The 12,675-nt window shown below is 40.8% G+C and overlaps 1 protein-coding gene across 4 annotated transcripts in view; it reads left to right on the top strand.

Moving 5' to 3' along the window:
- Nucleotides 1-12,675, top strand: part of dock1 (dedicator of cytokinesis 1) — a 164,418-nt gene that overhangs the window by 126,860 nt on the left and 24,883 nt on the right. For 2 of the 4 annotated variants that reach the window (XM_034860643.1, XM_034860641.1), the window contains exons 32-40: nt 4,553-4,611; nt 5,297-5,445; nt 6,485-6,570; nt 6,905-7,061; nt 7,776-7,816; nt 8,177-8,267; nt 10,517-10,636; nt 11,833-11,922; nt 12,260-12,364. In XM_034860643.1, coding sequence (XP_034716534.1) covers nt 4,553-4,611; nt 5,297-5,445; nt 6,485-6,570; nt 6,905-7,061; nt 7,776-7,816; nt 8,177-8,267; nt 10,517-10,636; nt 11,833-11,922; nt 12,260-12,364 — 898 coding nt within the window. Of the gene's footprint in view, nt 1-4,552; nt 4,612-5,296; nt 5,470-6,484; nt 6,571-6,904; nt 7,062-7,775; nt 7,817-8,176; nt 8,268-10,516; nt 10,637-11,832; nt 11,923-12,259; nt 12,365-12,675 lie in introns of all 4 variants that reach the window. The other 2 variants (XM_034860642.1, XM_034860640.1) reach the window with 1 other exon arrangement.

Here is a 12,675-nt window from a genome sequence, read left to right as displayed (position 1 = left end):
ACAGTAATTTATAGAGAGGCAGGTATCTTTTTATATTTTATCATTTTGCCAATACTCTGCTTAAAGATCAATCAACCATGGGCAACACTCTTCCCTTTAAACGCTACATTTGGTAAAGTGTTTTGACCAGGCCAGACTACAAAGAGGTGATGCAGCTTCTTTACTAAGGATTCTTCCAATGCTCTTCTCCTGTCACTCAAAATACATTAGTGTGCCTTTGTACAATATTGACAAATTTGGTTTCAGAATTCCATTGGGGCTCACAGGTGCTCTGACATATCACATTGTGTGAAAGAGGCTTTGAATGTAAATTAATTAGAGGTCAGGAGAGGTGTCATGCTGCTTACACTTCAAATTCTCATCTTTTTAACATACCTGCAATGTCATGCCAAGGTGGCATGCCATATGTGGGCTAGGAAGAAGAGGCAGAGGTGCCACTATGCTTCCATCAATCACTCAGTGTGATAGTCTGATGTCAGACAGGCCTGATTCTTGGCCTAGTCAAACAGTAGGCTCGTTCGAGATGAACTGCGCCTCGCCTGTAAAGTGGACGAGAGCAGGCAGCAGCAGCGGGGGCGGGGACAGAAAGCTGCAGGAAAGTCGGACAGTTTCCAGCCGATTCCAGCCGCCTTCAGACTGGACAGGAAGTGACATAAACACTGTGGTGCGATCCCGATTTGATAAAATGTAATCAGACCCATATACCAGCTTGAACACTGTCTCCAGTTGTTTTAATTATAACAGGGTAGCTGTCAAAGTGCTCTACATGTGATCTGTTGCTGATTTTAATTAACAACACACTGTAGATGATCCGTGATCTGATCAGATTTAGTCTCTCTGACTTCTAAACGTCACTATCAGCCACACAACATTTGTTCTGTACAGAATAAGTCTTCAAATCAGACAAATAGCAATTAAAATCCCTCCGATTCAAAAACTACAAAAGTTTATATAAAACGTCATCGTGGTTTAAACCAATCAGGTGTTAAATCAGCTGAGAAGCCGGCGTTTCCCAGCATGCTCTGGGTCCGCCTGGGTCTTGCAGTCGGTGAAAAGCAACTGCGCCGACTGGGTCTCAGAACTGCGGCCGCCTTGCTCTCGTGAGATTACCGTTGCCCACGTGTGCATGACGTCAGAGCAAGTCGGGATCAAGTCGGACACAAATCTAACCGGCATGCAACGGGCGCCGATCGCCGGTGATCGATTCTGCGCAGACCTGGCTCATCTCGAACAAGCCTAATGCTGTCGCCTGCAGCACCGCCAGCTGGACAGGACATGAGTCTGGAAGTAGCTAAAGTTATTAATACCTCTGACAACACATCTAACTTTAAATGCCTCTCAAAGTGGTGTGGAGGAAGGTCTGGCAAAGCTAGACTAGCTTTTGTATGAGTTTGTGAGGTAGTTTGAACCAAATAAAAAAAAAACGTTTTCCACATTACCAAGCCTTATAAGGTGGCACTCTGTGATATTTTAATCTCAATTAACATTTAAACATATTATAGAACAGTAGCAGTTACTGTAGAGAGAGACTTATCCATCAACTTTGCACACAACTTCTATTAAGCTGTCTGATCAGCCACGCAACCTCACAGCTTGGTTAAAGGGCAGAGACTGTGACGGTTCAGAATTGCTTCAAAACAGAACCACAATATTATGGTTCAGTGCAGTAATTCCCCATGGTGAGCCAGCAGTGAAAATAGTATTTGATTACGTCTCAGCATGCAGTGGTGTTGCTAAAGCTTGCTACACCAGACCAGTGGAAATACTAGGGTACAAAAGTCAGAAATGGCTCTCTCAGGACTGTTATCTCCATTGTGTCTTCTCTGTTCTTGATCTTAAAACAATTTCAGGCTTGAACTTATTCTCTTTTCTTATCCATTGTCCAATTGGTTTACAAAGAACAAACTTCATTACCTTGGTTTCATGTGATTGTTTTCACAGAACTGATCCCACTTTCTGCCTCTCTGCCTACTATTTCCACTCCTGTTAGTCTCTCTATCATTCACACTGTCTTTCTTTCTCTGTCCTTTCCACTCACTATTTGACCTGGACCTGTGTGACAGGCACAAAGTCAGGCTCCAAGCTGCTGTGGAGATTGGTTCATGACCTAGACATGAAAGATCTGATCAGCTTATAAACCCTAATGTGTAAAAAGCTAGACAAAGTCAGGTTGGGAGCAATCCTTCCCGCTTCTTTTGCAAATCTTGTTTTATATAAGGGCGATTGACACCCCTCAAAGAACTAGTACCAACAAAGACTGTCTGGTCAATAGGGTTGGGCATTGTTGTGATTTGAACAATTCTGGTTCTTCCTTTGGATTCCACTTTCAAATCTTCCAATCGATTCTCGATTCCAATTCTTTGAGTGGTGGAGTTGAAACTGAGAACATAGTTATTTCACAGATAAGAGAACATTTTTATTTTTATTTTTATTGAATGATAATTGATAGTTTAACCAGTTTTTTTCAGCCACACTTCAGAGTGCTCCATGGCTGCAACACAACAAGTGCCTGGCCGCTACACACACCAAGATTTAAAATCAATTTTTAAAATGATGATCGGATTCAAAACCAAATTTTCCTAACGATTCCGATAAAGAAAGGATTCCATTGGAATTGGAATTTTTGAAGTGATTCCGCGTTGGAACCGGTTCTCAATGACCGATCCTACTGATCAAACAGTTTGCCTGGTGTCTTCTGTCCTCTGTCTGATGCATATACACAGAGCAGCAGACAGACCACAGCTGACAGCCGGCATGTGTGTATGTTGCAAACTTGCATGAGTGGAAATAATTTGTAACCGTTGTAGAACATCACCAAAAGACAAAACAAACTAACTTACCATGGCCACAGGTCTGTTTCATAAAGCAGGTTCAGTGAGAACTCTGACTTAGTTACACCTGAGGTGAGGGAAACTCTGTTTTTTCTGTTTCAGAAAGGGAGGTAAATCAAACCCGAGAGAGAGGGTTAACTCCAGCCTGTTTCAGAAAGAGTTAGTTACTATGGTAACTGAGTCTGAGTGAACCTAACCTGGTCAGGAGCACGTTTTCTTCAATAAACCTTGAGTTTCTCTCAGTCTCCTCCTTCTGACACAGCACTCTTTCATTTCCTCATTCATTCATTCAGTCTGCATCAGGCTCATTTTAGCGCAGTTTATTATCTGCATGAGAAGATAAAACAGTTGTTTTATTAACTGTGTTAGTCAGACTAAAACATGTTTATTATCAAACATGGCATGTCCTTTTGTCGATGAAGAAGCTGTATTACTTCACAGGAAGTTAATCATACGTTGGCAGAAGATGTTGAGGCCCCGACTAGATTTCTTTTTATCTCCAGCAAACTAACCTGTTTGAGCTGGATCGTTTTTCTTCACAGTACATCAGATATGTACATAACCTCATTCACCCTCACATCCACCAGTTTTCACCAGTAATATGATACTTGTGATTAAATATGAAATTAATACACTATATTGGAACTTATGTATTGACTCAAGCAACAGTTTTCTCCCAAGCCAGTTCTCTCTCTTTTTCAGCAGCAGCCATGTTGCTTTTTTAAATGAAATAAATGTTCAAACTCGATGTATGTGCACTTGAGTATTTCCAGTTCCAGAGGGGTAAATTATGCTGGCCAATTGTTTTGTGGTTGTTGCTATGGTTAATCATAGTATCATGGCTCCATTCATGCTGCCTTTTTATAATGATACTGTACTCACCTCAGAGTTCAGGGTTAGACTCAGAGTTTGCTAAACTTCCTTCCTGAAACGGGCCTCTGGGCACTGTGAATCTTTGTATATGCTGGTGTCATTTAGGCTTAGATGAGGAGAAACTGCCTCGACGGACCAGACCCGGGCACCAGAAATACAATTATTGTAAATCTCCTTTAACTTGGTCACTGCACACATGGACCACCATCAGAGCAAAGCAGCTCTCAGAGGGACTAAAAAATATAGTTTATCTCAGTGATTCTAGAATAAAAGAAAAAATGTCTGCTTCAAAATCAAAAACAAATAACTGTCACTTGGTTGTAGTTTTGGGTTGCATCGGTCTCTCTTACAGTACATCCACTGTGGTCCAGATGATGAAAAGAAGCTGGTAGAGAAAGACCTGGGTTTTAGATGTTTCTTGGTTTTTCGGACTCATTCTCTAATTCTTTCTCTCACTTAAACTGAAATCTGAAATGTACTATATTATAATAATACATTTATATTACAAGCAACAACACTGACTTTGATTCTAGCAGGTGTGGCAGTGGCACAGCTGAAATCTGACAGGCATTTAAACCTACAGTATTTTACATTGCACTACGCAGTTAAAAGGCTCTATTTGTATTGCATTCAGTTTACACATAAGCCTTTCTTTAAATCAGTTAAGCCCATGTCATTTAATCTTCCATGCTGTGATTTGGTTCAAAGTTTAATGTATCTTTTTTTTTTTTCTCCAGAGGGCAATTTGGTTTACAGCCAGCAGTAGGCTACATAGACAAGCACACCAAAAAAAGCACAAATAAATTGATGACGTTTGTTTAACATTTTATCCTGTTTTTGTTTTTTAGGTACCAGGACATGAGAAGACAAATTGGCTTTGAAATCAGGGACATGTGGTACAATCTAGGTAATAAACCTCCAAGTGTCCATATTGTTCAGTTTCACTTAGAGGCGAAGAAAATTGTGATTTCTTCCCCCAAATGAATTCACCCTCCAAGATTAGTCAAATAAACTTTGCAGTAGAACATCGGCAATTGACATATTTTTCTCGATTCATGTTTATGTTTATCTCTCTCAGTCATTATAAGTCAACTCAGCAGAGAACAGCAGCTAAATATAGACAATCATGTGTTAATTAGCTTTGTGTTGTGTGCTGAGGAAGATTCAGCAGTAAATTCTCAAAAGGATGAAATTGTGGAAGGGGATTGTGGTATTAGACTTGTGCACCTGTGCCTGACTTAAAGGCTTCTCAATGTAACTACACCATATGACCCTTTAATTAGAGCTTTCCACCAGATTAGGTGGACTCATTCACAGGGTTTTTAATGAGCATCTTTTTTTAATTTTTACCTGAAGTTATTTACCGCATGATTGTCATGGACATTTTGCTGAGAGACTTGATAAACAAGGAAGCCAAATTTTGTGTTTGTTTGGAACAGCTAATTTTAAATCTGTAGCACAGGATTATTCATGCCCTGTTAGGATTAACATGTTGTGCTTCAAACTGACTGAAATGATGAAATGAAAAGTCTGCAAATGAGTTGTGTGGTATACTATGCATTTATATGTAAATGTACTTTTTCCTCTTGAAGGGCCCCACAAGATCAGATTTATTCCGGAGATGGTGGGTCCTATCCTGGAGATGACACTAGTTCCTGAGATCGAGTTGCGAAAGGCCACCATCCCCATCTTCTTTGACATGATGCAGTGCGAGTTCCACTTCACATGCAGTTTCCAGCGGGTGCGTCCTCTGAAACATGACAAAGTAAAAGGACTGCAACCAAATGACTTTATGACAAGTAGTTGTAGTAGTTGTGTGTTTGTGTGTGAATCTGGGTAGGAGTAAACAGACTAAAAACAAACAAATAGTTGCATAGCCACAAGCATATTTCTAATTCTGCAATTATCATTTTGTTGTGCTCCAACTATTAACAGTGGATCTTAAAGTTATGCCCTGTCACAGTGCAAAATGAAGCCTTTCTGTACAAGGAAATCCGTTTGGCTACAGCTGTTTAGCCACAAGATGTCTCGGGCAGTATTCTGCTTAGTGATGTTTATGTGGGTGCCCACATATTGTACTTGTATGAAATTGTAAAGCAGTTTTACGATGACTACAGCCTTGAAGTCTTGTGTAAGATAGTTGGAGTTTACCGACATCCCTCTCTCAAGGGAGAAGAGCACTGCTAATTAAGTCAATGTATCACTCAGGATTTTGCTCATTGGAGGTCGATGCAACTTTTCATCCTTTCCCTTGAGTGAAATGTGATCAATTTCACATTGGCCTGACCCCTTTTTATGCTGTATGCCAGTAATATTCCCTTTACTGGGTCTCACTTCTGTGTATGTGTGTTGTAAATTCTTGGCTTAACAGAGAGCAGAATTTATATCTTTTCTTACTTGGCTGCACTCTCCCCTCCTCTTCTGTATTTTGGCCTGGCTAACACACAAGCAAATAAAGAAGTCAGCAAATAAGGTCCATGCAACACTGTTGGAAGCCACAGCAACAACAGAGCAGACGTAAAGCAGATGTGTCACATGATGCAGCCTTTTTCTCTGTTCTAACCAGATGTATACAGGTAATAATAGGAGGAGAGAATAATGAACAGAAAATACCAGCTCACAACCAGCTGGGCTGCAGGAGAAGGAAAATTAAAGTCGAAGCACAGATTCCCTCAGCTAAGCCTCGATGCAGAGAGAGAGTGAGATAGGAAGATGGTGTTAATGAATTGAATGAAAAATTAGCTACACTGATTATTTATGCCTGCTTTGTCTAATTGCAGTTTGAGAACGAGATCATCACCAAGCTGGATCATGAGGTGGAGGGGGGCCGCGGAGACGAGCAGTACAAAGTTCTCTTTCAGAAAATGTAAGTGCTGATTAATAGGCAGGATTACGCATGAGCCTCTCACAAGTTAGGTAATTGCAACATGGCACTCCTCAAAATAATCAGTGGGCTGATGATCACAGGACTTTCACAGCTTGCCACTGTGATATATGCTTTCAACGCAGTCGGTTGCTAATTCTGCTTTAATGGGCAAAAAGAAGATTGTTTCCCTCTAATCTTTAGTGGCAAATGTCTGACATTTTTAAACTGTCGAAGAGTCTCTTATATCCGCTTCACATTTGTTTTCCCCTCTTCCCATGGCTTTTCTTCCTCCACATCCACAACACCCCCTCGGCTACATACAAACACACACCAGTTTACTGGAGCACTGCAGGAAGCACAAGTACTTGGCTAAGACGGGCGAGAACTTCGTTACTCTGGTGGTTCGTCTACTGGAGAGGTTGCTGGACTACAGGACCATCATGCACGACGAGAACAAAGAAAACCGCATGAGCTGCACTGTCAATGTGCTTGTAAGATTGTTTTCTTTTTCTCAGTTTCTGAATCCACACAGGCCCTGTCCTGATGATCTACGGAATCTACATGATTGATATTTGGGGGAATGCATAAATCAGTCTAACAATAGATGAATGAAGTAAATTATAAACCCCTATAATGATATGCGACTTGTCACACACAAATAGCAATTACAACCGCAGTGCGTTGAGATGTTTTCATGGAGCAGCTCATCTGAATCACCTCTCTGTGAAGTGACATTTCATCTTACACTGAAATGTCAGTTCTGTCTCACATGACGACTGGCATTGAAAGGTCTACAGGCCTATGACCCATATTCAGCATTTATCTAAGCTGTGTTCTCTCAGTGCTGTACCAGTTTGTGTAAAATTGTAAAAGTTTTATTTTTAGCCAGTGGAGCAGTGTGACTGTCTGCGTTCCGCTGTGATTCTGATGTCAGCCAACTTACTTTTTTTACTTCTTCCTGCTGCAAGCCAGGAGGTTGTTATTCATCCATATTTTAGAAAATTGAGTTGTCACCCTGCCAAAATAAAAATATTGTTCTTTTAAAATGATTAAAAAATGATCTACTGTTGAGTGATTTCTAGAGTTATGCAACGTAAGCATGCTACACTGCACCTTTTGTAAAAAGTACAATGACATTGTTGTCACTGGAAGACTATGAACTCTTTTGAATCTATTGTAATGGTCTGTCTTTTTTCTTCCTGTAGAACTTTTACAAGGAGATAGACAGAGAGGAGATGTACATTAGGTAAGTCATATGAAGCCTTGTGTCTATTAAGCATGTTGATTTCTGGACATTCAAACCTTTTGAGGTATTTTACACACACTACTATGGTACTTCACAATACAGTGCATTAGAAGACTCTGCTTAGTTAAATGCTTTATGTTCTTCCCAGCCACATGTCCACATGGATCCAGAATGAAATATTTGATTTTGTTAAAATAAGTTCATTTCCACAATCTCACCAGTCAGAGGGTTCTGTCTGTCAAGCTTTATTAGAGGTAAAAGAGGCGGTCCAAACACATTAGTCTGGCGAAATTAACTTCTCTGTTTTTAATATGTGAAAGGCCCAGCCAAACATGTTTAATCATTGTTTTTTCTCGCCAGGTACCTGTACAAGCTGTGTGACCTCCACAAAGAATGCGACAACTACACCGAGGCTGCCTACACTCTGCTGCTGCACGCCAAACTGCTCAAGGTGCAAAGACACAATATCAACAGCAAATAAATACTTTCTAAGCATACTTGCTCTCATGAATACTTCAAACCAAACCTAAATACAATGTTCAGCCATTGTCAGGGAGATGGCATTTAACCTCAGGCATTAAACAAGTGTATATCTTTGAATTTGAATGTTTATAGGATTTCGAGAGATAAGGCCACATCCCTTTAATCCCACCATGACACGAGATGGCTGCTAACAGGGCAGAAGTGCTGAGCAGCAGCTTTTTCACCTTGCATAGTCGATGCAAATCACAGCTAGTATCTGATCTTTTCTGGAGAAAAAAAGCTAAGGCACAGTTTAAAGTAGAGGATAAAGCAGCAGCAGCCACCTGGGGTGCTTCAAGATAAAAGTGTACTTTTACTGTCCTCTTTGTCAGCTGGAAGCGAAGCATCCTCTATCATAAATCACACAGTTCAGAGCAAGGCGCCTCTGGTTTAAGGTGGAAACGGCAGCAACTTTGTACCACACTTTTGGTGCAATATCTTAAATTTGATAACTAAATATTGATAAGCTATCATGAAGCATTTCCTTCACAATATTACAATATCACCCCTTTCTGTTAATTTCTTGATTTTGATATGTAAAGGTCCTGATTGTTTCTATCTTTGACAAGAATATATCACATCGAGACACAGAGCTTCTCACACAAAGCGCTGCAGTGTCTGTTCCCAGTTGGGGGTTTGGTATACCCTGAATTTGGAGTTATTCTTTTCTGCCTTTTATCCAAAATGGTTGCATCCAACATCTCATCTGTATTTGCATAAATAGCTGGCTGCATCAGCCTTTGTACAGGTCCCGACAGTGGAGAGCAGGCTGTGATTGAATCACATTTTCCTCATTGAGCAGTCACAGCATTTGCAAGAGTTGTTTATGCTATTATTATTTTAATTCTGCTCATCTCTCAGCAGCTATGGCATTCCTGATCATACCTTCAGAGAGGGACTCTCCATTGTTTTTTGAAAATTGGTTAATTCAGTTTCACCAGAGTCTGGATAAATCCTTTCTGTCCTGTGTTATCTTTAAAGTCACTGTCCTCCCTTTTGTATACACACACAGGCACAAAAGGTAAACAAGGTTAAATGAGGTTTAAAGGGTGGATCAATAATTCATCACCTGCATTTAAAGAGTAAAAAGCGGCCCAATTAGTAATAATTTTTCCTCTAGTAGAGTACTTGCAGTAGTATAGTAATGGTCCTTTGAGTATTGTTAGAGATGTGTCAGCACTTCAGTTCTGTCGATGCAGGGTCACCAGCCATCCATGAATAAACAGAGATCTTTGTTACCCTGTAAATGTTGCAGTTCAGCTGTAAAGGAATCAATAACCTGATCCAAAGCCTCCGAGCATTTCTCCTCATGCCACAGCAACAATGTGCAGAGCAATTCCTTTTTCACCCATCTCCATCCCAGGGAATGCAAATTTCTTGGCTTTGCTATTCAAATGTAGCCCTTATTTCACAAAAGTTGGTCAGATTTTCACAGAGATCTTAACTCTTCAGGTTATTTACAACACTACAAAACCCCTATTAAAATGGGCTGGTAATGAATCGGTCCAGGCAGCATGCATAGAATTGTGCTACCTCGACACAGAGGCCAATCAGATTGTCCATCTCCCTGTTAGCCAAGCTGCTCTAGCATGTCAGAAACCTCATTATTCTTCATGCTGGGTGAATAAAAGCCATGATGGAGTACACGGTCAGCAAAAATACATACCCCTGCAGTCTTGTTTTGTCTTGTTTTGCATCACACTCCCTTGCCTGCCAAACTTTACAAAATCAAGTAGATTTTATAATGAATGAGATTACACTGCTGCATGACTCAATTGTATCTGATGTTTATTGTGAACACAAGCATAAGTGATGCTTCTCTCTGCTCCCATAGCTCCACGTCACTGGACTGGCTTCCAGCCGGGGTAGTCTACCACAGCACTGTTTTGGGTTGTGGGGATACTTGTGCTAAAATCAATAACAGCAAAATATTAGCCACAGAAAGCCATGTATTGCACTGATGCCCTCTCTGAGCCATTCAATATGTATCGACGCATGTTTCATTGCCCATGTCTCAAGTTCCCATTTTGCCCTGCCAGAGTGCAGGGTAGCTTTAAAAAGAATTACAGATCAATCTCACCCATTTGCATTGGCTATAACTCAGTGATTGATTTCTTGTCACCTGTTCCCTTATTGTATTGCATAGTGTTGACCCCGGTGCTTTCATGTCCTCTGTAGTGGTCAGACGAGCAATGTGCAGCCCACCTGACTCAGAGAGACGGCTACCAGGCCTCCACTCAAGGCCAGCTTAAGGACCAGCTCTACCAGCAGATTATCAATTACTTCGACAAGGGCAAGGTAAGAGGCACACACATTCTGGCACGCACATGCCGACGAGTGGTCATAATCATGATAAATCCTGGCTCTGAGAATGCTATTTTTAGATGCTGTCATCTCTGTTAAATACCTCTTCTGGCAAGGAATCAATGGACGTTTCATATTCCTTTTCTACATAACTGGGATTGTAAATAATTGTCTTCTTTTTGTTGGGTGCGTATCAGACCTCACAAGCGTTAATGTGTCTCTTTTGTGTTGTCCCCTACATTTCATGAAACCTTTTTTTCCTGCTTTTCTTGTCTGCTTTCTCTTTTTGCATTTATATCACTTCAGTGAGGTACTTTAACACCATCTCTGTATGATACCACCCTGTTGTGACATGAAAAGCAGGTCATTAATATGTACCTCAGAATAGGGAAATGTTCTACTCGTGTTGGACCCCGCAGGCCTGTGCAATTCTTCAACACTTTTCAGCCTGGAATGAGTCTACAGGACTACAGCCAGAGCTTCTCAGAGATGATGTACCAAGGCTGTGGATGGGTCACCAGTGTTGGGGTGCAGCCGCCACTCTTTTTCTAGCCAACTGTCACTTGTCTCGTGGAGACGACAAATTGAAAAAGCGTTCAACAGACACACACAAACACACCAGAGTGTGCAGGAAGTGTTACAGTGGCTAAACGAATACATAAACACTCCAGAGAGGGTGGTATCAACTGATGACTGTCACTAAGAGTGTCATCGGAGTAATCCAGAAAGCAGTCCCAGATTGTGTTGCCACCACCACTCTCACTGATGGCTGGCTGATCTAAGTAGCACCCTGGGCCTGGTCCACCTCCAGCCTGGCCCAGATCAGTTCAGCCCAATCTAGTCTGTTAGAAAGCCACTTAGAAGCCTTTCAACATGTTCAAGTGGCTCCCATCTATCTGTGACACCACTCCACTGCAGTGGATGAGACTCGAGGGGAAATGCATGCTAAATGTACTTCTCCCAAAGAGTTTTAGTGTTTGATCAGAGAAAAAAAGTAAAGAATATTGACATAATAAATTTCACATTTATCTATTTTCAAACACTACATTACATTGAATAACAATGCCTGGGAGAGATCATTAGTTTTATTCCGTTGACTTAAAAAGGAATGGTTTATCTCATCTTAAATCTTGATAAATAGTTAATTTACTAACTGTGCGTGTGTGTGTGTGTTTGTGTGTGCTCGATAGATGTGGGAGGAGGCAATCATCTTGGGAAAGGAACTGGCTGAACAGTACGAGAATGAAATGTTTGACTTTGAGCAGCTCAGTGCATCCTTGGTAAGTGACATTATTTTTGTGTTTAACTTTAATGTTATTTTGTTAATTAATTTGTTATTATATTCCAGTATGTGGACTATTACTACTCTACATAATAAAGCTAGAGAAAATGACTTGAGTTTTTAAGAACAAAGAAAGAAGTTTTGAAGTTTTATTTTTCATCGAGGTTAAAATTGCTTGTTCAAGAGTGTTCTTGTCTAGATTGGGCGCAACAACAACAAAAAAGATGTCATAAAACATATTACAAAATGCAATGTATAATTGCAATATGCAAAAATGTGCATATATAATCCACAGTAAAGATTATACAAATGTTTTCCATTGTATCTCCCAACAGCGGAAGCAAGCCCAGTTCTATGAGAACATAGTGAAGGTCATCCGGCCCAAACCCGACTACTTTGCCGTAGGCTATTACGGCATTGGCTTCCCCTCCTTCCTACGCGTGAGTACTTACATCTACATACATACCCCACAACTCTCAGCACCCCGCACAGGGCTGATAGCACAGCGTGGGTGAGTCATTTGTCAAAACAGATGATGAATAGGTTTAATCGTGATTGCTTAGTTCTCAGCCTCACCAGTCAAAACTTTGTTCACATGTCTGGCTCCCAATGGGTTTTGGTTGTTTTGGCGGGCCTTACATCCCACCTGGTCTGGTTTTCACTTACGGTTCACTCACTTACTCACTCACAGAAAACAAACTGTGAATCATAAGCAGCTTTTACATGTGTGGGCTATCTAGAAGATCCAAAA

The sequence above is a fragment of the Etheostoma cragini genome, chromosome 21 (genome assembly GCF_013103735.1).
Source record: "Etheostoma cragini isolate CJK2018 chromosome 21, CSU_Ecrag_1.0, whole genome shotgun sequence".
Lineage (NCBI taxonomy): Eukaryota > Metazoa > Chordata > Actinopteri > Perciformes > Percidae > Etheostoma > Etheostoma cragini.
Note: the sequence above shows the minus strand (reverse complement) of the source record. Positions and strands in the feature narration are given on the sequence as shown.